Genomic DNA, 26416 nt, shown 5'->3' on the forward strand with positions numbered 1-26416 from the left:
TTCGTGCTAATCCGAGCAAATATATCTGGAGGATATTTTGGTGGATAGCCAATGTGGAATGGGTCGCGGCCTACCGGTAGCATCATTTGGCAATCTGACTGCCTTCTAGTTAGTCTTCCTTTATTATCTTGAGTCCTCCTTTATTATATTGGCACTTCTTTAAATCTTCTCGCCTAATTATAATCATTTATTGGATCTATTTATACACTAATTCCAGTATTTACAGATGTACCAAGATATTGTCAGCCTTTCTCCTGAAGAGGCTTTTAAGCGTCTTAGAGAAGGTAATTCCGGACCGAAGCCTTCAGCCGAGTGGCGAGCAAAGAAGAAAGCGTTGAGAAAAGCGTGGCTCACTTCTCAGCCTAAGACTACGACGACAACAGCTACACCGACTGACCACTCCTCCATATTTATCTTCGCTGTACTCAGAATTTTTGCTTTGGCCACGATCATCGCGCTACTGGTAAGAGTTTTTTTTTGCAAACATTTTTTTCCAGTCTATCTGTGATTTTGTTTTGGAATTCGTTTCAAAATGTTTTCTGCTATTATCATTATTTCTGCTCAGACTTGGGTCGTAAAACGAAGCGCTGTGAAACGGCAAAGGAACCGGGAACGCGAACTTCTGGAACACCAAGAGCTACTCGAGCAAGCTCTCCGCTCGAGGACTTTGCTGCTCGAAATAGAAGATTAAAATCATTTATTAAATTTTTTTGCATGCGTAAAAATCAATAAACATCTTCTTCTGTTGTCTTCTCACTGCACTGTTCCACATTTTCATGCGTGCTACCTGGAACACACATTATTTTAGAAATTCTACAGAAAATCAAACACAATATTCTAACCGTGTCTAGATCAGTCCATCGAGTTGTTAAATGCTTTTCTACCTCGATTATTATTGTTGATCTTCTTCCACCTGGCACACGTCATGCGGCATCTGAAACATACAATTAACATTAACATATACTTTCTAGTTATTTGTTCTATTAATATCGCTGCATTACAATATATATTTTGTTTTACTTTTAGCATTACTATTTTTAAAATAATCTATTATACTATTAATTTATTAATAAAAATTTAAATTCATCAATTAATTAAATTATTGTAATTTATGTATTATTTAATTTATTTATTAGGCGTTTATTTGTCTTTTAATTCCTTTTATATTATTTATTTTCATTATTACTTATTTTTTATTATTCATTTATTTTATTATTTATTATTTATTTATTTCACCCAACTTTTGATTGCTGTGTAGGCAGTTACTGGTAGGAACGAGATGAGGGGGGTCGTTTTTGGGAGGGATTTTTCTCAACTATACGCTTGACTCTGGTCCCGCCATGGTGAGCTAAGAGCATACCATCACATCAGGCTGTTGTTCGTTGCACCTGGATCCATCTCTGTATTCGCATCAATTCTAACAATTGTCATCTGCTAGCTTAGACTCGTGTTGAGTTCATTACAATAGGCGTTTGTGTGATAGTCCTCAGCGTAAATGGGTGTGCACTCATGTTTCGGAGTTTGAGTCTTCGGCGGCACCAGTAGTAAAAATGCGCATCATGACGACGTTGAGCTAAATTCCTACGCCAGATTATGGTTTCCTCACACCTGTTGGCTAGCCTCTTCTTTTCTTCTTATCGGCACTGCAGCAGATCATCATCTGTAATCTTTGATGCTGATAGCGAAAAGTGTTCTTATACGCACTACATACAGATATCACGGCAGTGTACACAGAGTTGTGTTTACAGGAGTTCATGCGACAACGAGTGCGTCTAATTAAGAGAGTACCACCACAGGTAAAAATCAGAGTCTATATTTGAGAGTTTTGGAAATAACGTGGAAGAAAAGTTTTAAAAAAAGCTGCGTAACAGCAGAGGTGAAAAAAAAACCTAAAACTGTAAAAACCAAAAAGTGCATAAGTTTTCAAAAACGAGAGGCCATCACCGGAGATTTTGGAAAGAAAACGAGAAATATGGAGAGTAGCTCCTGTTCTCACTCGGTCTTCCCAGCTAGCTCAGATAACGTTTTCAGCTCCTGACTAAACCGATAATGAGGAAAAGAACGTCATAGAAAAGCGAAATCGTCGCCAGCGTTCGTTAAAGAACGCAAAACCCTTTTTTGAACTCGATTAACTTAGTTACTTGCCAACGATCCACGGAGTTTGATCCTCAAACATTTATACATATAGCTTAAAATGAGCGAAGCGAGCTTATAATACCAATGTTAACGTTCGCGCTTACCCTAGAACATGTGGAAATAGAAATACGTCTGGAGTCCAGATAGTGCGTAGATTGACAAAACACGTGCATATTTTGCTACTGACATTAAAAGTGGAAAGTATTGCGCATTTCTTTGTTGTTCCAATTTTACCACAAGTTTCGTGGCTCACCTCTGCTGTCGGCGAACCGTACTCTTTACATTGTAGTTGCAGATAATCAAAAATCCTAAAGGAAATCTGCGTTTCTGTATCTGTATTCTCGCTGTATTTACCAAGAACAAGAAGAAATAATTAAAACAAAATTACTGTCACTAGAGACTTCGAGGATTGAAAAACTACGCAGCCGTCAGTATGCTTACAATCAGGTACTATTCATTTTGATATCTCATTAATGTTCCTAAAATTAAAGTCACAAAGGCAAATGTTGAGAAAACAGCAAAAGATATGTAGTGTTGTGTTTAAATAGCCATAATTGAACATCCTTCTGAAATTTCACAGAATTTATCTTCTGAGGAGGTAAATGCACAATTATGCCATGAACACCTGTAACTTCATGAAGACAATTGAACAGAAGTGAACAAGGGGAGAAAAAACTATACATCGGAATGGGATAGTATTTCTAAGGCAACTGGGACCGTCTCTACGGACAAGTAAAAATATAGCTGCAAAGAAAGCAAAAATAACACTAAGTTGCGAATCATCATTTGAGTCACAATGAGTAATCACATTCACCAAATCGAGCAACGCTTCTTAGGGTTCATGGGCGTATCCGGTGGACAGCGGAAAGCTTCAGCAAATCCTTCTATGTTCGACACGACATTGTTGACCCTGCAAATTGCATCAAATTTGTGTGAATATTACCGAAGAAGATTGAGTTCGACGAAATACAAATCGTTATAAATTCAAAACTAAAGATTATCAGATTAAATCAAATTTCAATCGTTAAAAGATAAAAAAATATGTAGAGTTCGTCAAAATTGACCATCTGGAAACTGACTAGAAATAGTTGATGGATTTCGTTTATAGGAAGAATCACAAGATACAATAAACGTAATCCGAATCAAATACTACTAAGCCTATCGTCAAACAGCATAGTTTTTTAGGGTAAAATCAGGTTGTCATTCCGCTTAATTTGTTTTTAATATTTTTATTTCTATTTTTGTAAGTCATTTTATTTATTTATTCACTTTTATTTTTTCTTCTTTTAATGATTTCATTCGCACGACTGCACCTCGAATGAGATGTTTTGACACGTCATAGTAAATCTTTGTTCGTATTTCGTCCTTCTTAGATAACACTAAACCATACCGTACAGGAGATGGTGCATGGACGTCTATTAGGAGATCCATGAACAATTCTAAGAAATCATCATACGTTCTGCACCAAATCTGTAAAACAGCAATCAGCAAACAAAAGGTTGTACCCACATCACATGTCCGAGTGTACAAAAAGAAGAAGCATGCTTTTTTGGCAGCTAATCAACTAATCTGATATACACAGCAAGTGTGAGCAATTGAGGAACTAACTATGGGCCTATTACTGCGGCCATTTTTACGAAGTCTTTTAAGTCGAGTGAATAAAATAACCATGAAGAGCAGCTCTCCATCAACACATGCCTATTCCAACGCTTAGGAATGCAAGTCAGTTTTACAAAATCTTTTTCGGCCGCTAGTGGTATGTGCATCTGCATTTTTGAAAGATGTTATCTTCGCAAAAACAATTGAATTACAGGTGAAGCAATTTTCATAGTTTCTCTCCTGTCAGAGATTACAGATAAGTATGTCACTTCAAGTATGAGGATGAAGGAAAGACCAGAAATCAATCCCATGTCTTCAGAAGTATGGTTCTGCTTCTTTTACAGTGCTCCGTTGTGATCTTTGCGAAAGGTTTCAGTAAGCAATTTATAAGTTGTGCATGAACGGAAGGTAGCTTTCTCGACTGAGCTTCATGGCATCGTTAAAAATACTCTCTTTTTGCTGTGAATACTCAATATCGTTAATGTAAAAGTAGAACTTACAAATGCCCATCCCAAAAAAAACATCTGGTCCTCCATTATGTCTTCCATTTTGTGAAGCCGTCTTTCCTCTCTGTTTCTCCTTTGTTTCTGGTAGTTTTTATATGCCTTTTTAAAAGAGAGGTATTTAGGAGGATCATATCAGAAGAGAGGATCACGCCAGAAAAAAAGCCTGGACAGAACAGTTTGCGCAAACATACCTTGTATGAGTACTTCACCCCTTCCGTATCAGCTATGTTTTCATCAAGCGTCAGCGTTCCGTTTACTGGGTAACCATAAACCTACGAATTCCTGTTGTTATTCCTCTAAAACTGTGGCACCAAAGAGATATATACAGTTAAAAACAAGTGATTTTCACCTAACTTTACATTAACGCATCCCAAAAGATGCCACTCACGAATCGTTCATTCTACCAATATATTGAGTCGTCCTATTACGCCTCTATTTTTGGAAGTGGGGCGGGTGAAACTCACCTTTGTACAGCAGCTAATTTCTACTTACTTTTCCTCATTGGTCATTTTGTTTATCGACAGCCCCTCCCTAAGACATTATTATCCTCACGAAGTACAGGCATGCTTGGTGTTTGTTTATGGACTAAAATCTCAAATCTATTATTCAAATTCATACAGCTACCTTTTGTGGAGCACAACGCGATTCTTAAACTTGCTTCTTAGGATAAAATGGTATTCCTAACTGAGTCGCAGATTTCTGTTTCACTAACTTTGGAAGATTCCACAAGAATAGAGCGCAAGAGAGGGATTCAGAGTCATTACCATACCAGTCTACCTGCAACTGGTTGATTTCATGCAGACGGATTTACATAACTCCCTCCTGATCACACAAAGTCCAACATTCATTAGCGTTCTCTTCTTCTTTCGAAAGATAATATACAGAGACAAAATCCGCAGAAGTACTTCAGATGGACTGAATACGAGCGATCAAATAAGATAAAGTAATAAAGAGATGCCCTCGTTGAGGAAAAGATTAGAAAAGAAAGAGAATTAACTTGCAAGACTAGATTATTAGTTTCCTATAAGCCTTGGGACGTATTCAGTGTTCAGTTTTTCCCAGTACCAAAAATATGGCCAGAAACAAGGCATCACGGCGTATATACAGAAATTCTACGAATTTGGAAGTCCTATGGGCTAATCAGTGTCCGGAAGGTCTAACTCAAACGTTTCCTGCAACACTGCGAGTGACGGAATGAACTAACACAAAAAGTAGGTTATAAACTACCAAGCAGTCGGCAAGTAACAAATCCAATTCCACTTAGGATCACCTGTTATCTGATTAACCTCTGCGCTCGTTGTTCCTTTGCCACGGTTGTGATACTTTCATCTCTCGCGAATGCGCATGAGGGTTGCCCAGAAGCTTTCTTTCCCGCAAAGAAATTGAAACAAGATCACTTTTCTTCAAAAAACTCTGCAAAACACTACACTATATTCCAGATACTATATTCCGACTTCTCGTTGGAAATCATCATAATATTCCGACTTCTCGTCGGGAAAATAGGAAGCCTAGCTAAGAGTAAAACCCCGCTAAGATTCACCACTGTCTTTACAAAACGTTGGGAGGTGGCTCTCCGATCCATATGCCTTGAGCGACAACCTATTGTGAAACCTAAGCTCGCCGTGGCACGGCTGCTTAGGTTAGGGAAACGTTTTTTTTTGCCACTCTAGCATATTCAGCGCCTCGGTACTGCACACTAGGCCGCGCCGTCTCTGACGTAGGACGGAATGGCTGTTGGTGAGAGGCGGTCAAATCTCAGGTTGCTCAGGACGTCTTCGATACCAGGACCTGGACCAAGGCGACACATGCCATGGGGACTGTCTCAGACTGTTTACGTACAACTCGAGAACAGTCCCCACAGACGCTGACCTGCATGTCCTTCTCGGAGCTGCAGAGCGTAATCAAATTTGACGTGATGGCCTTGCAGGAGACCAAGTGCAGAAGGAGCAACGTAGGAAAAGTGAATTACGCTATACTCGTCATTCGTAGAGAGAGGGATCCTTCGCGAAATGTACGCAGTGTTGGTTTTGTTGTGCATCTGTCGTCTATCTTGTCGATTCATACCAGATCCTTTCACCCCGTCTGCCCATTCCTCGCCTCCGCCCTCTGCGTCAAAAACTTATCAACACCATCTACTGCTACTCAACAACATCAGCAGCCAATGAATCCGAATTGGACGCGTTTTACGAGGAGCTGGAGGATGTGATCCGCAAAGAGAAGCCCTCCTACAAATTTGTTGTCGGAGACTTCAATGCAAAAATAGGAAGGCCTACAGAAGAGGAAAGCAGTATCGGAAGATTTGGACTAAGTAACCGGAATAACCACGGATCTCCCTTACTAGAGGGATCACAGCCGGTTAGTCGCGAGGCTACGTGGCGCGTCTCCGGGTGGCGGATAGGGGGCTAATCACGGACCAAAAGCGACCTTGTGCTTGCCCAGAGACGCAGGTGGATTCAGGGTATGGACTCCCTGTTTCTGCTGAGCCAGGACTGACTCATGACATCCTTGTATCCCGCACGTCGGTCCGGCCAAAAGCCTGCAATCAAGTGACTGGGAGGTGCAAGGGAGGCGGTTTAGAGTCGCCTCCAACAAATAAGCTCCACATGTCCACTCCGGGAGAACGAAAGTTCTCCCAGAAACTCATGGGACTAGAGGGTCGCAACCTGCCCATGGATTTTAAAATTTTTGCGCAAAACACAGTAATAGAAAAGAGTCTCCTGATTCCGGAGGAAAGACTGGTACGGTACCGCCAGATAGGACGGGGTTGCAGGAGTCATGTAGGCTACCAAAACGGAAAAGGACTAGGATGACGATCTGTACTTATAACGCACGTACGCTTGCATCGGAAGCGGTCATCGAAGATCTGATGATGCAAGCCAAGAAGATCAAGTACGGCGTCATCGGACTGACAGAGACGAGACGACGTCACCCTCTCAACGCCGTATATGAAACTGGAGAAGAACTGTTCTTAGGAACATGCGACAGTAGAGGTGTTGGTGTCCTCGTCAACACGAGTATGGCAAAGAACATCGACTCTTTTGAACAAATTACGACCCGAATCGGACGTCTGCGGATGAGAAGATGTAGCCCAACACCAGCTTTGACTATCTTCATCGCTTACGCTCCAACATCAAGCTACGAAGAAGAAGAAGTCGAAGCTTTCTATATGGACCTGGAGAAGTTCTACCAAGAAGACTATGCCTTCTACAAGGTCATAATTGGCGATTTCAATGCCAAGGTTGGCCCAAGAAGAACGCCGAAGGAACTTCACATCGGGACCCACGGCCTACAATGGAATGACCAGGAGGAGAGGCTCTTCGAGTTCATCATGACGACTACGACCATCCATGGGAACTCGCAATTCCAGAAGCCCTCCTCTCTACGCTGGACGTGGGAATCACCCGGTAGAGGGTATCGTAATGAAATAGACCACATCATCGTCAATAAAAGGTTCTGCCTGACGGACGTCGGTGTTGTACCAAAGTTCTATACGGGACCGGACCATCGCCCCCTCCGAGGAAGATCTTCCTTCACAAGGAGAGCAGAGAAAGCCGACAAGTTCAGAGAGAGAAATCCCAGGACTACCATCAACTGGGATCTTTTCGCTACGCTAGCCGGCTTTTGGGAAGATTCCGCAATGGACAACATCGACGAGGAATATGACCGGCTTGATGAACACCTTCACGACTGCGCGAAGAAGACTGAGAGTTTTAAAACAACCAAGAGACGCCTGTCTCTTAAAACTCTTGAGCTGATACGCCAGCGTGGAGCAGCACGAGCCGCAGGGAACCAAGAACTCACGTCCGAGCTCGCAAGGCTTTGCAGAGAAGCGATAAAGGAAGACCTTGAAGAGAGAAGAGCAGAAGTGCTGGCTGAAGCTGCAGAGGCGGGGCAAAGCATCCGCTATGCCCGTCGAGACTTCGCCAGTCGCAAGAGGAAGATGACTGCTCTCCGGAACCCAAAGGGAACAGTCATTGCATCGAGAAGGGGGATGGAGAAAATCATCTACGACTTCTACTCTCATCTCTTCGACAGCCATGTCCACTTATCTCCTCACCATCTGAGGGAAGATGGACGTGAGAACCTCTGGAATGGAAGTCATTCCAGAGGTTCTCACGTCCGAAATACGACATGCTATCATGTCAGTAAGAAATCGTACGGCACCCGGTCCCGACAGAATAAGACCAGAACACCTGAAGAGCCTTCCGCCAGTACTCATCAACACCCTGGCGAGGCTCTTTACACGTTATCTGTCGGAATGCAAGGTTCCTAAACAGTGGAAGACCAGCAAGACCGTGTTGTTGTATAAAAAGGGAGATCCACATGACATCGGCAACTATCGTCCAATCTGCCTACTGTCCGTCATCTACAAGCTCTTTACAGGAGTAATCCTTAATGGGATTGAAAAAGTTTTGGATGAAGGACAGCCATGTGAGCAAGCAGGGTTTCGAAAAGGATTCAGCACGATTGACCACATTCACACTGTTTCAAAACCCATCGAGGTATCACGAGAGTACAAGATGCCGTTCTGTCTCACCTTCATCGACTTGAAGAAGGCCTTCGACTCAGTTGACTCCGTACTCACCTTACAAATAATACAATACAAGATACAATTCCATCCAAAATATTCACAGCCACCCTCGAGAACGCAATGCGAAAGTTGGAATGGGACTACATGGGAGTGAAGGTTGATGGTTGGCAGCTACACCATTTGCGCTTTGCTGATGACATCGTACTGATAACACCTAGCATCAGCCAAGCGGAACGAATGCTGACCGAAATCGACGAAACATGTGGATGCATCGGTCTTCAGCTGAATCTACAAAAGACGATGTTCATGCGGAACGGATGGGTCTCGGTTGTCCCATTCACCCTCAACGGAACGAACATATCCGAATGCACCAGCTACGTTCATCTGGATCGAAAATTGAACATGATGAACGACCTAACCCCCGAGATGGGCAGGAGGAGACGAGCGGCTTGGGGAGCGTACAAGAGCATCGAGGATGTAGTGAAGAAGACCAGGAACACCCGGCTCCGTGCTCACCTCTTCAACAACACCGTACTTCCTGCTTTGACCTATGCTTTGGAAATTTTTGGGCATTTCGCAAGCAGGAAGAAAACGCGGTGAGCGTCATTGAACGCGCAATTGAGAGAGTAATGCTAGGAGTATCCCGTTTCATGCAAGTGAGGGACGGGATTCGAAGTTCTCTCCTACGTCAACGATCGAAGATTAGAGACGGCGCCGCATTTGCCAAGGAAAGTAAAATAAGGTGGGCCGGACACGTGATGCGCTTTAATGACAACCGTTGGACCAGAGCCGTGAGCGACTGGGTTCCGCGCGATATTAAGCGCACTACAGGAAGACCGCCGACCCGATGGTCAGATTTCTTCACGAAGTCCTTCAAAGAAAAATATGATGCTCTTCGTGTCCCACGCGAAAAGAGGAACCACTGGGCTACTCTGGCACGCGATCGGGACAAATGGAAGATTTACTGGCGCCCGCTCGACCAGTTCGAAGATCAACGGGGCTCAAGGTGATCAAGGTGAACCGGAATAAAAATGACAATCCTTTTGCCGGGGCGTTATCCGCCGCTCGCCTCTTCCACAGGAATTCTCTTTTCGTGAAGAAAGATCATTGTCAGTGGACATGGAAATCACCCAAGGGCGCCATTCGTGCGGAGATCGACGATATACTAATCACGCGGAGGTGGTGTCTACTTGCATCTCAGCATTACGTCCTTTTGTAGTAGTTCTGATCACCGTTTCCTTCTCGACAACAGACGAATTCGGAAAAGAAGGAATTCGTCTACGACGATTCCGTACTCGAGGACTCCTTATCCCAAGGTGACTCTAAGGGATTTCTTGTATAATGCACAAAGCATAATTATGCATGTATCAGGTCCAATTTGATTTACCAAATGTTCTGTGCCTGAAATAATACGAAGATCCTTAATGGCCGCTAATTCAGTGATCTTCAACCTTAACCGAATCCGGTGCAAGCGTGCTTTGTGCGTAGAGATAGCCATTTTAGTCTTTTTTTCGTTTCGGCAGCATATATGGCTACTGTGACCAGTCCTTTGAGTGGTACACCCTTGGTTTAATTCCGACACCCACAACAAGGTTGCAAGCCTCTAGTCTCAAAACGTTTATGGGAGTGTCTTTCCACAATGAAGCTTATTTGTTGGAGGCAAACCCAGGCCAGTTGGTTTGGCTTGCAGTTGTCTTCCATTTCCCCATCTCCAGATACCTCTTTACTAACCTGCAGCAATCCCTCTCGTGAGGGATAAGGATGAAGGTTACGATAGTGACTCAGAGTTTCCTCTTGAGGATAGCCTTTCAAATGTTCTTCGAAGTGTTGGAACAAACGGGACAAATGATAAGGTGTCTGGCGTTAATCAATCCGGTTAGGATGCGCCAGCACGCTCACTTCAACTCAGAATCGTTTGAGGTTTACGAACGTGTAACTGGTCTATACAATGACTTGCGATGGCTTGCCGATAAGTCAAGTGCGTGTTTTTATCCTCCCAGACAAGTCTGGTTTCCGACTGCGCTGCACCCTTCCCGTTAAAACAAACAGTGTGAGTAAATTCATCGCAAATTCACTGAAAGTTGAACGAAATTCTCATTTTAAGGACCTCAGAAAATTTTTAAACCAAAAATCTGCCACATTGCACAAAATCCGTCACCCTCACTCTTTCTATTTAGTTTATCTTTTTTGTGCTTTGGAAGTAAAGACTGAGATTTTAGGTGGTACATTCGAATTTTTCTTCAATTTCTTATTGATGAAATTCCAAAATGTGGGTAAGCAGAACGCTATTCTGTTCAGTTACACAGAAAAGTAGGAACGAAAATTCAATAAATTACAAAAAGTTAGAAAAACCTTAAAAAATTACTCCAAATAGAGGGAACTCCTGAGAGTGAAAAAACCCATCCTATTTGTTAAAAAGATTTCTTCTACGATTATGGCCGCAAAGTTCGAGAATTGTTCACAATTTCACGAGAAGATAAGGCACAAACAAGATCAAACGTGCAGTTAATAAAGAATCCCTTTTAAGGATGATTCTTCATGGAAGACCTTCTCAAAAACGATTCCCCGATCTCACTCCTAATAGTATAATCGCTGATACAATAAACAGTAGCAATTAATGAAAATATTTTAAATAAGTATTAGTTGAAACGAAAATAAACAAAAGTAAGTGCAACTAGAGAAACAAATTTAACGCTTGCAAATATGTTGGAGTAACATAATATAGTACAATAAATGTTAATAAATAGCGCTTTACCAAATTAAAGTATATTGTAAAAACCCCAGACACATCACTGCGAGGACAAGAAATGTGTCAGCACATATTTGAACATATTAGTTGAAAACATGAATTCGACGACAAAATTTTTCTATTATGACACTGATTATGGATGCTTAAGAGTTTGATCGCCAGCGGAACCTTGATTGTTGTAAGGCTAAAAAAACTGCCGTGAAGTACCGCTCAACGACAACTAACTCTTTTTTTTGGAAATTTACGACAGATATTCTGAGCATTTACATAAGACTTGGAGGTGATTTTAGCTGTTGACACTGACTCTGACTGGAAACGCTTGATAGACTGGTCGTCTGGTTGTTGTGTTGAAAAAAGGGTTATAAGTAGGTGCTAACAGAACTCTGAGAGACAAGTAAGGATGCACTTTTAGAGAAGGGCTTGCACTGTAAAACACTTAAACTTAAACTTAAACTTAAAAGACTTAAAAGAAGAGGGACAGGTCCCAAGGCGTCGTGTCAAGGCGATAACAGTTATTATGGGGTGAAACGATTCTCATAGAGTCGAATTGGTGCTCTGACGCCAGAAAGCATTAAAATCGAATGGGACGGGTTTCGTGGAGCCGCGGACCGCAGTACCACGCAGAAACTCAAAGTGAGTACTTACGTACTGTTCCGCATGTCTGTTAACATGCACGTTTTCTTCATTAGGTTCCTAACACCCTTTCTTCAGAAATTGCTCCTCTGTTGTGACGTTCTGGGTTTTTTTTTCTCGCGAGGGGACTTCTCATCTTTTGTATCAGAAGAGTCACGCAATGTGCAGTGAAGGGCTAACCTTCTGTATAAAACAATTTGGCGAAATTCTTGTCAGCTCTTCTGTCTTTTCGTTCTGTTTTCTGTTAAGTGGCACATCTACGGGTCTTTTCAAAAAAATAAATAAATAGGAAACGCAAATGCAAAAGGCTGTTCAAATACTAGAGAAGAGTTTACGTGGTCTAACGTTGTCAGATCATCATCAGATTAAGAATGTCAATTCGGTATGTCAGTACGTTATTCTTTAATTCTGCTCCAATTTTTAAGGAGAAAGAGAAGAAAGCTTAGGTTTTGAATTAGGTTTTCAAATTTTCACGGCATTGGAGTGTGTGTAGTTGTAAAATCAAGTTTGAGTACTCTCCGAATATGGCACTGACGCATTTAAGTAGAGGACCATGAAATCACATCTGTTTATAATCATTTCATGAATGCTTTTTCTAAAACGAAAGAACGAAAGAAGCGTCATTAGGAAAAATACGAATAAATTTTCGGAAAATACCACTAAATTTAATTTCTACTGATTAGTAAAGAGGGACGAAGCGTGTACCAGCAGACTCTGATAACCGGCATTTGCCGGACGTTCAGACTGGTAGACAAAATATGCCTCTACAACAGCGATTATCTGGTATAAACTACTTCTTTGTGGCCGTCGTTATTCGGCAATTCGTAGAGCGTACGCTGCACTGGTTTTATCCCTATCTTCAACTATAGATGCCTTTCTTTTTGTTTTCATCAAAATGTTGTGCTTTCATCAGAATTGCTTTTCTAGGTGACAATATAAAAATTTGTCATAGCCGGCTAAGCAGTGCTTTTATTAAACTCCTTAGCGCTGAATGCAACCCTCTCACACCTCCCATGATCCGTAGTCGTTTCAGTAAAAACACGACCACACCGCGCTGCACTATCCGGCGACATTGATCGAATGGATCACTGTGCCTTTCAGCAAAGCACTTATTACATTGTCACCCTTTAATATGCATTTATTCTACTGTCACTACTTACTCCACTTTTCCTGTTTGCTTTCTTTATTTCTTTCCTCAGGGGCCACGTATACGAGTCTGATTGCTACCTGCACGTGGTGGCCCTGCTTTAATTAAACACAATCAGGCGTTCGAGTGTACGCATTGGGAACGTACGAGCACTATTACCTGCACTGTTATATGGCGAAAGCTTCCCATATATTGCAAAAAGGTGCTGTCGTCCAGCACGCCGCCAAAGCCCATAACCTGAAAGGTCAACTACCTGAAGGGAGCATGGAATCTTTGGCAACAACCATTCGTTTCGTCACGCTGAACACTATCGAGTGAACTCCAACAAGCCGCTCTATCCAGACTTCTGCGATATCTCTGTGTGCCTTTTGCCTCCGAAAATCTAGAGCTGTTTGGGAAGTCGCGTTCGACTCTGACCACCGTCCAGTTCTTCTCAGCTTCAAGATACGGTTCCACAAGAGAAACCGAGGAGTTCTCCTTCAACCGAAAATCGACATGGCAGGTCTGAAAGACGATGAATGCAGAACAAAATTCCGCCAACGTGTGTCTATTCATGTTGGAGTACAAACCAGGAAGAAGCTTAGCGATGCGGATTCCTTCACAAAGTGCGTCCAGGACGCTGCAAGGGAAACATTCCCGGTTCTATTGCCGCGGAAGAAGTTTGCCTTTGCATCTGCGGAAACAAAATCCACATACAATTCTGTATGTGTCGCGCGCAGCGCTGGTGACTTCAACCAGGAAAAGCGTCTCAGAAGGAAGCTGCGTCGTCAACTGCAACATGACCGCGATAACGAGTGGACGTCAAGAGCGATGGAGTTTGAGAAGGCGTGGGAGGACAGGAACCCGCGGAAATCCTATGCTCTACTAAAACAGTATAGCGGCAAAATGAAAAGATGTTTCCCTGTCCTCAACACGGCCAGTGGGGTAGCTGTCGGTGAAGCAACCCTTCCAATTTGGAAGGAACACTTCAAGACCTTGCTGAATCGGCTAGCACTGTCAGCTCCTGAACTCGAACACGTTCATAGACCGACATATGCGGTTAACGATGAGCCACCGACCGAGTTGGAGGTCCTGGTCTGTATTCAAAAAATGAAGAATGGAAAATCTGGAGGAGACGACGGGATTAGCGCAGAAATGCTAAAATATCTTCCTCCGTCTGGGATTCGTGAGATGACAAAGATCATCCGTTCAATATGGATAGACGAAAGCATACCTGATTCGTGGAGACACGCTATCATAATTCCCCTCCACAAGAAGTTATCCGTCACGGACCCTAGGAATTATCGAGGAATCTCTTTGCTGCGTGTAGTGTACAAGGTATTGGAGCGCATTATCCTGGATCGACTCATTAAACATCGCGAAGAAACAGTGCGCGACGAGCAAGCTGGCTTTCGTCCTGGCTGATCTACGATTGACCAGGTGTTCATCGTCAGGAGAGTGATCGAAACCTGGCAGCGGTATTCGAAGCCAATGCAACTGGCGTTTCTGGACTTCACCGAGGCCGTCTTCTCAACGCGCTCCGCGCAGATGGAGTACCAGGAAAGTTCGTTCGCTTGCTTGATAACATGAATCAACGAACAACTGCTGCAGTTCGAACACCACCCAGATGTACAACACCGTTTGAAGTGGTAACTGGAGTAAGACAAGGGGCAGTGGCAGGACCTTTCCTGTTCAATTTCGCAATCGACGACATTATGCGAAGAACAGTCGACCAGTGTCCTGCCGACGTTGTCTTAGCATCATCAGGCTGCCCCTTGAGCGACCTCGAGTACGCAGACAATGTCGTTATATTCGCGGAAAGCAGTACGAAATTTCAACATGTTGTCAATCTTGTATCGAAGCTGGCTGCAGCTTATGGACTACGCTTACGCCTTGATAAATGCAAGCAGATGTGGATCTCTTCGAGACCACGAACGGGAATCAGGGTGGACGGACAACCGATAGAACTCGTCGATGAGTTCTGTTACCTAGGCTGTAAGCTGAAGAACAATGGCAGCTACGAGAGAGATGTTCAGCAAAGATGCACTAAGGCCACTTTTGCATTTAACTCCTCAACGAAATGCCTGTGGTCGACCCCCATCAGCAACGAAGTCAAGCTGCGAGTCTACCTATCTTCATCATGATGTACGGATCGGAGACCTGGGCAGCACCATCAACGGTTATGGAGAGGCTTGAATGCACGGAACGAAAGCTGTTTAGGCGGCTATTTGGCTACTTTTGGCCTAGGGTGTGTCACAATGAAGATCTTTTTACGCAGAAGTTGATGTGGTATATCGGCGGATGACACGTGAAAACATCAATATCTTGCACCGCCATCGAAAGTGGCTAAAGTAAATCGTCTTCGCTTCTTTGCTCATATATTAAGGAGACCGGCAGATCGCCTTATTCAACGAGTTCTGAGGAGTTCGTGGGGTTCGAGCTGGAAGAAGTCACGTGGCCGAAAACGGAAGTTCTGGACTGAGGCGGTGAAAGAGGACCTGAGGACACTCGGCGTGGTTAGGCAGTTCAGGCGAGACGTAAGGTTTCGCAGAATATGGAATAGCGACGAATGGATTGATTCTGTGCAAGCCCTCGCAGAAGATCGAGAAGGTTGGGCAGAGCTGTGTTCAAGGATGGCAGACTTCGGCGAAGATGCGGGTAATCGCGTCAGACGATGACACCGGCCCGCCATTTAAGTCAGTAAGTCATTTCTTTCCTCCTCATCTCATCTAGACCACCCCTCCTCTTACCACCCTCTCCTGCTCCCACACCCTTCTTACAACCACCACTCTGAGTAAATCCCAACGCACGTTTGACTCTGGGCACAAATTTGATATCTACAAACTGCGATCTTAAAACCTCTTTCTAAGCACAACAAAGAAAAACAATAATGGACTTGGGCGAAACCACATGACCATATCAATGAACTCATGCGAAAATAGGAGAAAGGACTAAGAAGCGGAACAGAAGTACTCCTGAAAGGTTCTGTGGAGACGGGGCACCGCAAGCGTTCACGGACCAAGCGCGTCATGAGCGCAACACATTTGATAGCGACTGTGCGTTTTTGAGGTCCATTTCAAGTTGTTTGGAGGAAGCTCCACTAAAACTCTAACGGAAAGTAAAATGAGACCGTTTTTATGCAATTAGTGATTAACAGCAGGAGTGTACTGTTAGACATTGAAGATCCCTATCACTGCAAAAGATGTGCACCATTTTTATAAAGGATTTTGTTGCTGATATAGGTAAAACCTAGGTTGAGAAGAGCTACCCTCTGATACTCACAGGTTCTAATAGTTTAGCGGGTATATTTTTTGCCTGTACATTCAGTTGTCCATTACACACTCGAAGTTTCGAATAGGACGCATTGTTTAATTACACTGATTATATAAATTTTATTGATTTAAATGCACATTTGACTCCTCCTGGAAAAGTTCATACTATTTTACGTTTAAATTAAAAGAGGAAAAGTCAGCTTTGTTTAGTATTTTGGATTTGCACATCGCTGCAGAGTGATCATGGACTAACAGTGTTGGCGTAAGCGACTACGCAACTACAACATTTCTATTGTCGCTACATGCAAAACGAGTAGGCAAAAATCAAACTGCGATAAAATCAAGATTTATCAGTGCACTGGAATGCTGCGTGGTATTTTTAAATGACTGTGAAGATTCCACAGTGGTGAACCAGTCGGTTCAGCATCCATTTGAATTGCACTAAATATCTAAGATCTATCCGAAGAACTTGTAATATCAGTGTCGAACAGCACATCAGCAGGATAAATCGTGATACGTGAAAACTCCCTGGTAGGAATCTATTCCTCGTTAAAGGGTGTGTATGCAAATAGCAGTTTGTCAGAAGCTTTTAGGTAGGCCAAAAGATTTACTGAGGGGAGAGAGACCGCTGAATAAGGTGGTCTTTTTTTTACGAAGTTGATAGATTTGTTCACATTACATTGAACACCGCCTTACTACAAACACACTTCACAAACACTTGAAGAGACTGCACCGAGCACTGGATGTTTTTTAAGCCATTCTACGTGTCTCTTTCTTTACATTGAACACTGCCGATCTTAGGATATTTGAAGTATTATTCAGAGCAAGGATCCAAGTCTCGAAATCTATTTAACAGTGACCGATAGGACTCTCTGTGAGTTCTCGCCGTAGATCGAGGAAGCTGGACGGAGCTATGTTTGCAAATTGAGAAGAAAGTATGTTGAAGAAAATAAAATCCTGCTTGAAAAAATATAAAAAGAGGATTCTAATTTGTGCACCAACCAGAGAGCTGCTATAAAGTTTCTCCAAGCAAGTTGCTCTTTTTCTAAATTCTAGCGACCAGTCGTTTCCATCCCATTTTCTAGGCTTTCCGTTTTCGTCAAGAAGCATCCCTAAGCTTTAAAATTTTGAAGTGGTAAAACTACAATTACAGTTGGAAAAGTGGAATATTTTCAAACTCTTAGAAGGATTCTCGGAAATTGCTGTGGAGTGAACGAATTCACTTTTCTGTGTTGCTCGTTACGTGATCTATAGTTTTCCTAGAACAGATTCTTTGTTTTCTTCACTCTCTACAAATAGCTTCAATCTCATCTCATGTCTTCATCTCTCCCGAACCATGGAATCCCTGTACATAAAGGATTCTGACTACACAGGCTTTAGTAGAATCTCACACTAGACACACAGATTGGATGAGACCGTTTCTGCGCCTTTTTTGAGATCTAGGTCGATGAACGAAATAGACAACCTTTACTTCACGGCAGAAACTGAAACTTCCAGTTCGGAAAGATGCGTGCACACACTATAGATTGCACCATGTATATCTGCAGCAAAAATAGTTGTTACACCCGTGGCAAAAAGTACAGGTATATCTTCTTGCTTTCCCGGTTATCTCGAGCAGTCTGGCCGATCAGGTTGGATCTAAACTGACCTTAAGCCACAGGTAATTGAATCAAGTTGTTGATTGATATAGATCCAACCACAATCATGTTTCGGCCTCAGCTTTTGTCTCTTGTCGTGTTTATCAACATCTATGCAGACTTTACAGGAGTGTATTTGTTACTTGGGACGCTGCTGTACAATCGGAGGCGATGAGACTTTTGGCCAATGTTTTTTTCCTCGCTTTTCGCTTTCTTATAACTTTGCTAATTTTTCGACGTCTTGTTCTGAAAAAAATGACAGAGTAGTTCTTTTTCGCGGATTTTCAGTTTTACTTGCTTGGTCTTTTAACCAAGTTTGTTCCTCAGTCCTCTGAAAAGGGTATTTTGAACTGAGCGAAGTGCTTCGATCTTCTTAAAACTTGCGAGCCGCAAAGTATTCTCCCGTTTCTGGTGGAAGTTGGATACACGAGGTAACCTCAGCTCCTTTCTGCTCCCGCTCCCACTTGACTCGAACAGGCTTGCACCAATTATTGCTTGAGAATACGATCTTGATTGTGAGGGTAAGTGGACGATGCAGCGCTGTGACCGTTCCGTTAGATATGACCTTCGCGTTGGTGAAAATGTTTCGATTGCGACATTGGTGAAAAAGTTTCGATTGCGACAATCTTTTCAACGCGACGTCAACCGGCGCAGTCTGCGCTTGTTGATAAGTCAGGCAGTACTGAACGTTTGGTAATTGCGATGTCGGTGATGCAAAAATCGGCGATCTTCAGAATGCGCTCTCCATGATGGTAACTAGATTTTCTCGATGAGAGATTCTCAGGACCGTGCTTTATTTCATCGAAGTAGAACTCAGAGCGTACGCCAAAAAGAAGCGAAGCCGACCTTCATCAGTGAAATGACAACCTTCTTCAGATGATAGTTGATGCGCTCCACTACCGTGATTACATCTTCAATACACACCTTCACCTTCACCTTTACAGGCACTTGGACTTCCGCTGCATTAGACTTTTAAGTCATAGCCAATGTCTGCGTTGATACCAGGCTCTCATAATTTCTGGCACGCTATTATGTTGATCCCAGGTTGTTAATTGTGGATACTAGCTCCCACGAATGTGATCCTAGGGCTGATACCATCTCATAGTAATCTCCTTAGACCGGAGTCAGTTTGTTGGCATTTCAAAGCGGCCTCTCTTGAACCTTCACCTCAGGACAGGCATATTCTTGATCTACGACTAGCCCCTATCTACCACGTTCCCCACTAACCGGCGGTGATCTCTTTAGTGAGAGAGATCTATCAGGTAAATATCACAGTTTAAAACCCAGAGAAAGTAAGACAGCATCTGATACCTTTGCGCAATATCCTCGAAGAAAATGCAGCTACGCTACATCTCATTTATGTTGGTCCGTTTGGTATGTTGATTCGTGCGTCTTAACAATATTAAACGGAAACGTTTTACCTCTGCCATCGAATCCATGCATTAACTCATGTCCAATAACGGATGCGGTTGATCCGAAATTGTATGAACTAAAGTGTGGATAAATTTAAGTATTTTGTTTTGATTCGGATATGTGTTGTACCAACTCTTAAAGAGACCAAGCTCACAAACAAATTCAACTCACATTGGATAAGCGCTGTGGAAAAGGGGCACTTGGAGCCATGTAACAGGTACAACTGAAATCGAATTTTGTAGATATTTTGACAAAGATGGGTGATATTTTTATGAAAATATTTCGTTGGAAATAGACAAACACTACTCTGCAGAACGTGCACACAACGTGCGGCTTTAATTCGGGTGTTTCCTCGAACCGTGTTATTTTTGATGTTGGTAGCTGCTTCGCCCACGACTGTTACTCTCTCTCCTTTGTATAGTGAGATTTTGGTCATTGCAGCGATGATCATCGCATGCAGCCACTAGCAGCCCTCTAACAGCAGTGGATACATTGCTGTTTGCTAGTTTAAGAAGAATAAGGACCTACGCCCGATTTATTTCGGCTAAAACACTTCCATATGAGCAATATGATACGAAGAAATAAATTAATTAGGAATGCTTCACTATGTTATTGGACCAAAAATGAATCACACAGAAGACAAATTCATAAGAGTTAAGAAGAAATCTGTACAATTTGTTTTAGTTCTATAGAAGAACGGAGCGGGTGTAGAACAGTCAATAACAGCTCTACTGTGGCCGCTGGGTAGATGGTTCACAACTGCTTTAGCACCGACCACACCTCTCATCCTCTTGTGAATCCAGAGCAATGTGTTTGAGATGGAGTCATTAGCGGAGTTTATTCTTGGACTCTGTTTTTTCGAAATGAAAATGGAAATGATGACATATTAAAACGCGGAAGTTCGGTCAAAATTATTGATACCGGAGAGCTGTGCCAAACAGTTCCTCTGCTTGGTGCGGACTTTGGTTACCCAATTCCAACCGGAGCCGATGGTTTAGCTGGTATGTTTGAAATAATCAAAACAATGACATTCCCCTACTCCAACATTCGCATGCAGGTCGCAAGCAAGATTCACATACTTTGAAAAAAAGTGGTGGCGTTTAGCAGATCGCCAAATCCCATAAGCTAGAAGGTCAGGTGCCTGAAGAGAGCACGGAGTCTTTAGTACCAACTAATCATTTTGCCGCCCCGAACTATGATAAGAATGCCGAAAGATGTGAATTGCAACAAGCCGCCCTATGTATTCTTCTGCGATAACTCTGTGTGCCGTATGTTGCACTATTATCTGAGGCGAAAATGCTGACGAAAGAAAGCTACCCGATAATTATGAGGAATGACAACAATCTGGTGAAAGAATTTGTTTATATGGATCTCTGTACGACAACGGAACTGCAGAGGACGTAAACTCTAAATCGTAGATGTCCATGTACCTGCGAAAACCACTGAGTACAACAATAACGACACCTCACATATGATAAAACCAATGTGCTGATGTCTCAAACACCAGCCACCAAGTGGTAATAGCCATAATCGACGCAAATCTGAAGATGAGACTTGAAAAACAATACGTTGTTCAAGAAAAGTGGTATTATCCAGCAAGGTCCACGTCAGTTGAGAGGCACCACCGCTCTATGAAGTCGGCCGGCTTATGAACACAGAAGGGCCTCCTAATCGTTACAATCGCTTCCACGTTAAAAAAAGATCATCGACGCTATCAGCTTATGAGGGAAGGGTCAACAGTGGCCGCACCTGGAGGGCAGCAATGCGGAAGAAAAGAGATCCTTTGATGAGTAACATTTCCAAGTCGAAAATCGGAAAAGGTAGAGCCGTTTGAAACATCGCTTTTAGCTCTGATCATCGTTGATTTCTTCTCAGCTTCAGAATACAGTTCCACAAAAGAAAATGAGCAGTTTCTTTACAACCGAAAATAGGCAGTCTGTAACACGAAGAATGGAGAACGAAATTCTGTCAGCGTTTGTCCATTCATGTTGGAGTACGGCCAATAAGGAAGCTTTGCGATGCGGATTACTTCACAATCATCAAAAACGGATCACAAAGTGCATTGAAGACGCTCTAAAGGAAGCTCTGGTTCTAATATCGTGGAAGAAGTTCGCCTTCGTAAATGCGGAAACAGAATCCAGATACAAGTTTGTATGTGCCTCCCGCAGCACTAGCGATTTTTTAAGCGAAAAAGCGCCTGAAAGTTCGAGGACAGCTTATGTTTAACTAAACCAGTGTAGCGAGGAAAGCAGTAGAGTGCAGATCATCTGCTCAATATGGATTAAAGAAAGGAGTCGTGGAGATACGGTATCCGCCCCACAGGAGGTTACCCGTCGCGGATTCTAAAAAATAACGAGACATTCCTACGATTTATGTACAAGGTTTTAAAGGGGATTATATTAGATCGATTTATTAAAAATACCGAAGAAACAACGCGCAGCGACCAAGCAGGCATCCTAGCCAATCTACGATTGGTCAGGGGTCGTTGTCAGAAAGTAATCGAAGTCCAGCATCGGTATTCGAAACCGATGCAGCTACCTTTCTTAAACAACGAGGACGCCTTCAAATCTGCTCACCAGCGCCGTCTTCTAGACGAGTCTCGCGCCGATGGAGTGCCAGAAAAGTTCATTTGTCTACTTGATATCATGTACCAACGAACTTTTACTTCGGCATCGATGACATCCTCGACAAAACTTTCACATGTTGTCATCCTTGTATGAAATCTAGCTGCACCCTACGAACTACGCCTACGTTATGATAAGTGCAAGCAGATGAGGGCCTCTTTGAGACCTCGAACGGGAATCGGAGTAGACGACTAACCGATCAAACTCGTCGGATTCTGTGACTTGGGCAGCATGAGAAGAACAACGGTAGGTGTGAGAGCTATACATATAGTACAACATAGATGAGCTAAGGCCACTTCTGGATTCACCTCCTTAACGAAGTGTCAGTGGTCAACCTCCTCGTCCTTCCTATCATGATAAAGAGATTGGGAACTTGAGCAGCACAGTCTACAATCATGGCGAAAATCGGCTGCACGGAAATAAGTTCTTCAGATGGCCTTCCGGCCATTATTGGCCTAGAATGCATCACAAAGACCTTCACACGGAAGCCGATCTGGTGTGCCGGCGAATGACGGAGATGAAAGCAAATCACCTTGCTAAACCTGTCTTGAAGGGCTCACCGGAGTCAAGCTGGAAAATGCCGTCTGGCCGAAAACGAAAGAATCTCACCGCGGGGCAAAGGAGGACCTTAGAACACTTCCCATCGACAGGCAGGAGCAGCAAAAATTCCAGTTCAGAAGGATATAGAACAACGAAGTAGGATAGATTCAGTGCAAGCTTTTGGTGAAGGTTGAGTAGAGTTATGCTCAATGGCGACACACCTCGGCAAAGATGCGGGTAATCGCGTTAAGCGATAACATTACCCAACCGATTAAGTCAAATGAGTTATGTGCGATCTAGCCTCCACTAAAGGAGAAATAAATTAAAAAATTGCTAAGTAGAAAAAAGTAGAGAAAAGTAGAAAAAGACTAGACGGTTAACTTCATTGGCTTGCAGCGAACTTAGTTTTTTAAAGAGGACATCCTTTTTTTGCGAGGATAATAGCGAGAGGTAATCGATAAATATGAAAAAAATATTTAAGTTAGAGCGCTGCAGCTCCTTTCATATCAATTTCCACAAATTTCATTCAACGATTATGTTGTCGGACAACCTAATACAATCTCGTACCGGAGCGTGAGTGCATGAGATTCGAATGTACATAATTTCCCAGGTAGTTTATCAATGAGCGTACTATTCGCTTATTTCATTCTTTTATTTAATAAGTCTTCATAAAGCTCAAGCTCTCACCTAACATATTTATCAATGGAGCGTAAAAGGCATTTGGACTTGGAAGTAAGCTGTTAAGGTAAGGGGTAAAATCTTCCGCGGGATCGTAATCCAGCAATTTTCTGATCATTGCAACTCCCCTCATGTACTCGTACTTATCCACCAAATCTAGGAACTCTAGATGTTGAAGGTCGATAAGCTGAAACGAAACTTTATCGCGATAATCAACTCTAAGCAGACAGAGAAAAACTTGCGTTTTTGTGACGATGATCTAGTTTGGTGTCATTAAAATGAACGTCATCATAAGCAGCGTACACTCGCATGCGATTGGCTTTTGAAATGGCAAGCTGAAACAGTCATTTTGAGTTTCAGCAGAAAGAGATGCTATATCTGATCCGCTTTAGACCCTTTCTTTGACCTCATCACTCATCATAGTGGTTTGGACAGTTTAGAATATATCACAAAATTCAAGTCACATTTTCTACAGCTATATTAGAAAAGCTAAATAATAAATATAACAAGTGGTCCCTTTTTAGGAAAGAAAGAGATTACTTGAAGGCATTATCAGGTTGGTAGAGCAACATTGTGTCGACAATGAACAAAGAAGTTGGACACTACATAAACACTCCAACCGTGTTGTTGCTCAGAGCATCGTCGTGGATTCACTCAATAAGCATCTCTTTAAGTTATTGCCCATTCCCTATGTACGTTTGCATGTTTTTATTTACCTCGATTTCTGTTTTTATTTGCATTTGCTCGTTTTGCTGTTCATGTAACTTGCCTTATTCTTATTATTCGCTTTTACATTACTCTGTGCTTGTAAATTTATCAATAAACGTTTAATTACCCAAGTCTGAGGCAAATTTACGTGGCATACTCAAAAACAACTGAACCACCGCCCATTCAGATAGTGCGACTGCTGCTTAACGAGGTGGTGGTGTGGCAATTTGGAATTAGCATTCGAAAAAAGGAATTTGAAGAGGGCGGTTAAGCTCCAAAAAAGGAACCATCAGGGTACCATCGTAACGTGACTACAACGTAGTCAACGAACCCCAAAGACCATTGTTGTAGTTCAGGCCTCAACTGAAAGGAATCACAATCAGAATTACAGTTGATTACTATCACCATTTCTCTAAAATTACCTCACAGCAGCGCGGATCCTATCACTAAAAGGATCGCTGCCGCATAGTCGCGAGGCTACGTGTCGCGTTTCCATTCAGGAAGAACGCAACGATCTGCCAAAAACTCATGAGAGTAGAGCCTCGCAACCTGTCCTTGGGGAACTAGGATAGTGATCTGTACTTACAACATACACATCCTTGCATCGGATCCGGCCTTTGAAGATCTGATGAAGCAGGCCAGAAAGTTCAGGTACGACGTTATCGTATTGTCCGAGATAAGATGACACCAATCACTGAACACCGTATGTGAAACTGTGGAACTGTTTTCAGGAACAAGGAATAGTTAAGGAGCTGGTAGAGTTGGCGTCCTTGTCAACACGAATATGACAAAAAACATCGACTCTTTCGAACAACTTATAACACGAATCGGACTTATGCAGATGAGAAGATGTGCCAATCAACGCTAGCTTAACAACCTTCGTCACTTACGTTTAAACATCAAGCTACGAAGAACGAGGAGTCGAAGCCTTCTATATGGATCTTGATAAGGTCTGCAGAGAAGACCACACCTTCTACGAGGCCACTGTTAATGATTTCAAAATTAGCCTCAGAAGATCGCCTGAAGAATTCACATCGGGACCACTACTTACAATAGAACAAACAGGGTAGGAGGCCTTCCGAGTTTATTATGACGACTAAGACCAGTCATTGGAACTCGCAATTCCACAAGTCCTCCTTTCTACGTTAGACATGGGAGTCACCCGATGGAGTCACCCGAACCATACCCCTTCAGGGAACATTTTCGTTTTCTTGCAGAGAAGAGAAAGCCGCGAAGTTCAGAGAGCGAAGTCCCAGAACTATCATTAACTGCCCCTTCGACCGCCATGCTGAGTGGTTCTCAGGAAGATTCCGTAATGTACATCATCGATGAGAAATACGATCTGCATGTTGAACCCCTTCATTGCTACAGGAGGAAGGCTCAGACTCCTAAAACCACCAAAAGACGCTCGTGAAACTCGACGACACTCTATGGCGTCAGCGTGGAACTGCACCAACTACAGGCAGCAGAAGACTCACATCCGAGCTCGCGAGGGCTCCAAAAAAAGCGATAAAATAAGACCCGAAAAGAGAAGAGCAGTGTTGACAGAAGCAGCAGAGGCGGGTACGATTACTCGCCCGGTCCCTACAGGATAAGATCTGAACATCTGAAGAATCTTCCGCTAGTTCTCGTCAACACTTTGACTACACTCTTTGCACGTTACCTGTCGGAATGCAAGGTCCCTGAACAGTAGAAGACCAGCGAGACCATGACGTTGTATAAAAGATGGATCCACAAGAAATCGGGATCAGGAGATCAATCTGCTTACTCCCCATCATCTACAAGTCCTTCGCAGGAGTAACATTTAACGGGATTGAAAAACGTTAAGTGAGTGACAGCCATGCGAACAAGCAGGGTATCGAAAGGGAATCAGCATGATTGACTGCAGATTTCGCTATGTCTCACCTTTGTCAACTTAAAGAAGGTTTTTTACTCAGTTGAGACGGAATCGGTCATGGAGGCTCTGGACAATCTCGGTGCCCCTACTCAGGACCTGAAGGTAGTTTGAGGGCTGAAGAGTAATTTCACGACCAGAATTTCCCCAATCACCAACAATGTCGTCATTGACGTGAAGATATAATGATACAATCTCATCGAAAATATTCACGGTCACTCTCGAGAACACGATGCGAAAGCTGGAACAGGACGACACGGGAGTGTAAATCGATGATCGGCAGCTACACCATCTACGCCTTGCTGATGACGTCGTTTTGATAGCACCTAGCTTCAGCTAATCTCAACGAACGCTGATCGAGTTCGAAGAA

General features: G+C 42.9%; 8 protein-coding genes across 11 annotated transcripts in view; 6 read left to right on the forward strand and 2 right to left on the reverse strand.

The window, feature by feature from the left end:
• Positions 1-226: 226 nt before the first annotated feature.
• RB195_017756 (uncharacterized protein) lies at positions 227-691 on the forward strand (the record flags this gene model as incomplete). Its single annotated transcript, XM_064184888.1, has 2 exons — positions 227-463; positions 566-691. The coding sequence occupies 2 exons, from the start codon at positions 227-229 to the stop codon at positions 689-691; spliced, it is 363 nt and encodes a 120-aa protein (XP_064040769.1).
• A 2255-nt stretch (positions 692-2946) lies between these two features.
• Positions 2947-6303, reverse strand: RB195_017757 (uncharacterized protein; the record flags this gene model as incomplete). 2 transcript variants are annotated; one of them, XM_064184890.1, is made up of 6 exons in its annotated part: positions 2947-3046; positions 3527-3606; positions 4236-4340; positions 4433-4513; positions 5959-6029; positions 6111-6303. In XM_064184890.1, 6 exons carry the CDS (start codon positions 6301-6303, stop codon positions 2947-2949), a joined length of 630 nt encoding a protein of 209 aa, XP_064040770.1. The 2 variants fall into 2 exon arrangements, with proteins under 2 accessions (XP_064040770.1, XP_064040771.1); XM_064184889.1 differs by lacking the exon at positions 5959-6029 and having other exon boundaries at positions 6030-6116.
• A 744-nt stretch (positions 6304-7047) lies between these two features.
• RB195_017758 (uncharacterized protein) lies at positions 7048-8514 on the forward strand (the record flags this gene model as incomplete). Its single annotated transcript, XM_064184891.1, has 1 exon — positions 7048-8514. One exon carries the CDS (start codon positions 7048-7050, stop codon positions 8512-8514), a length of 1467 nt encoding a protein of 488 aa, XP_064040772.1.
• A 378-nt stretch (positions 8515-8892) lies between these two features.
• RB195_017759 (uncharacterized protein) lies at positions 8893-9372 on the forward strand (the record flags this gene model as incomplete). The annotated part of the gene is made up of 1 exon (XM_064184892.1): positions 8893-9372. One exon carries the CDS (start codon positions 8893-8895, stop codon positions 9370-9372), a length of 480 nt encoding a protein of 159 aa, XP_064040773.1.
• Positions 9373-9401: 29 nt separating this feature from the next.
• On the forward strand, positions 9402-9782 carry RB195_017760 (uncharacterized protein; the record flags this gene model as incomplete). The annotated part of the gene is made up of 1 exon (XM_064184893.1): positions 9402-9782. One exon carries the CDS (start codon positions 9402-9404, stop codon positions 9780-9782), a length of 381 nt encoding a protein of 126 aa, XP_064040774.1.
• Positions 9783-13472: 3690 nt separating this feature from the next.
• Positions 13473-15958, forward strand: RB195_017761 (uncharacterized protein; the record flags this gene model as incomplete). Of its 2 annotated transcripts, XM_064184895.1 has the most annotated exons (4): positions 13473-13615; positions 13688-14669; positions 14735-15369; positions 15667-15958. In XM_064184895.1, 4 exons carry the CDS (start codon positions 13473-13475, stop codon positions 15956-15958), a joined length of 2052 nt encoding a protein of 683 aa, XP_064040775.1. The 2 variants fall into 2 exon arrangements, with proteins under 2 accessions (XP_064040775.1, XP_064040777.1); XM_064184894.1 differs by lacking the exons at positions 13473-13615; positions 13688-14669; positions 15667-15958 and having other exon boundaries at positions 14867-15424.
• Positions 13797-14705, forward strand: RB195_017762 (uncharacterized protein; the record flags this gene model as incomplete). Its single annotated transcript, XM_064184896.1, has 1 exon — positions 13797-14705. The coding sequence occupies one exon, from the start codon at positions 13797-13799 to the stop codon at positions 14703-14705; it is 909 nt and encodes a 302-aa protein (XP_064040776.1).
• A 19-nt stretch (positions 15959-15977) lies between the features above and the next one.
• RB195_017763 (uncharacterized protein) overlaps positions 15978-26416 on the reverse strand; it is a gene marked incomplete at both ends in the record, with an annotated part of 49153 nt that continues 38714 nt past the window's right edge. The window contains 6 exons of one of the 2 annotated variants that reach the window (XM_064184898.1): positions 15978-16070; positions 17555-17664; positions 19611-19678; positions 19774-19825; positions 23454-23631; positions 23687-23779. In XM_064184898.1, the coding sequence (XP_064040778.1) occupies positions 15978-16070; positions 17555-17664; positions 19611-19678; positions 19774-19825; positions 23454-23631; positions 23687-23779 (594 nt within the window). Of the gene's footprint in view, positions 16071-17366; positions 17454-17554; positions 17665-19610; positions 19679-19773; positions 19826-23453; positions 23632-23686; positions 23780-26416 lie in introns of those variants that run through there. The other variant, XM_064184897.1, reaches the window with a different exon arrangement.

Source organism: Necator americanus, chromosome II (assembly GCF_031761385.1).
Source record: "Necator americanus strain Aroian chromosome II, whole genome shotgun sequence".
NCBI classification, from domain to species: Eukaryota; Metazoa; Nematoda; class Chromadorea; order Rhabditida; family Ancylostomatidae; genus Necator; species Necator americanus.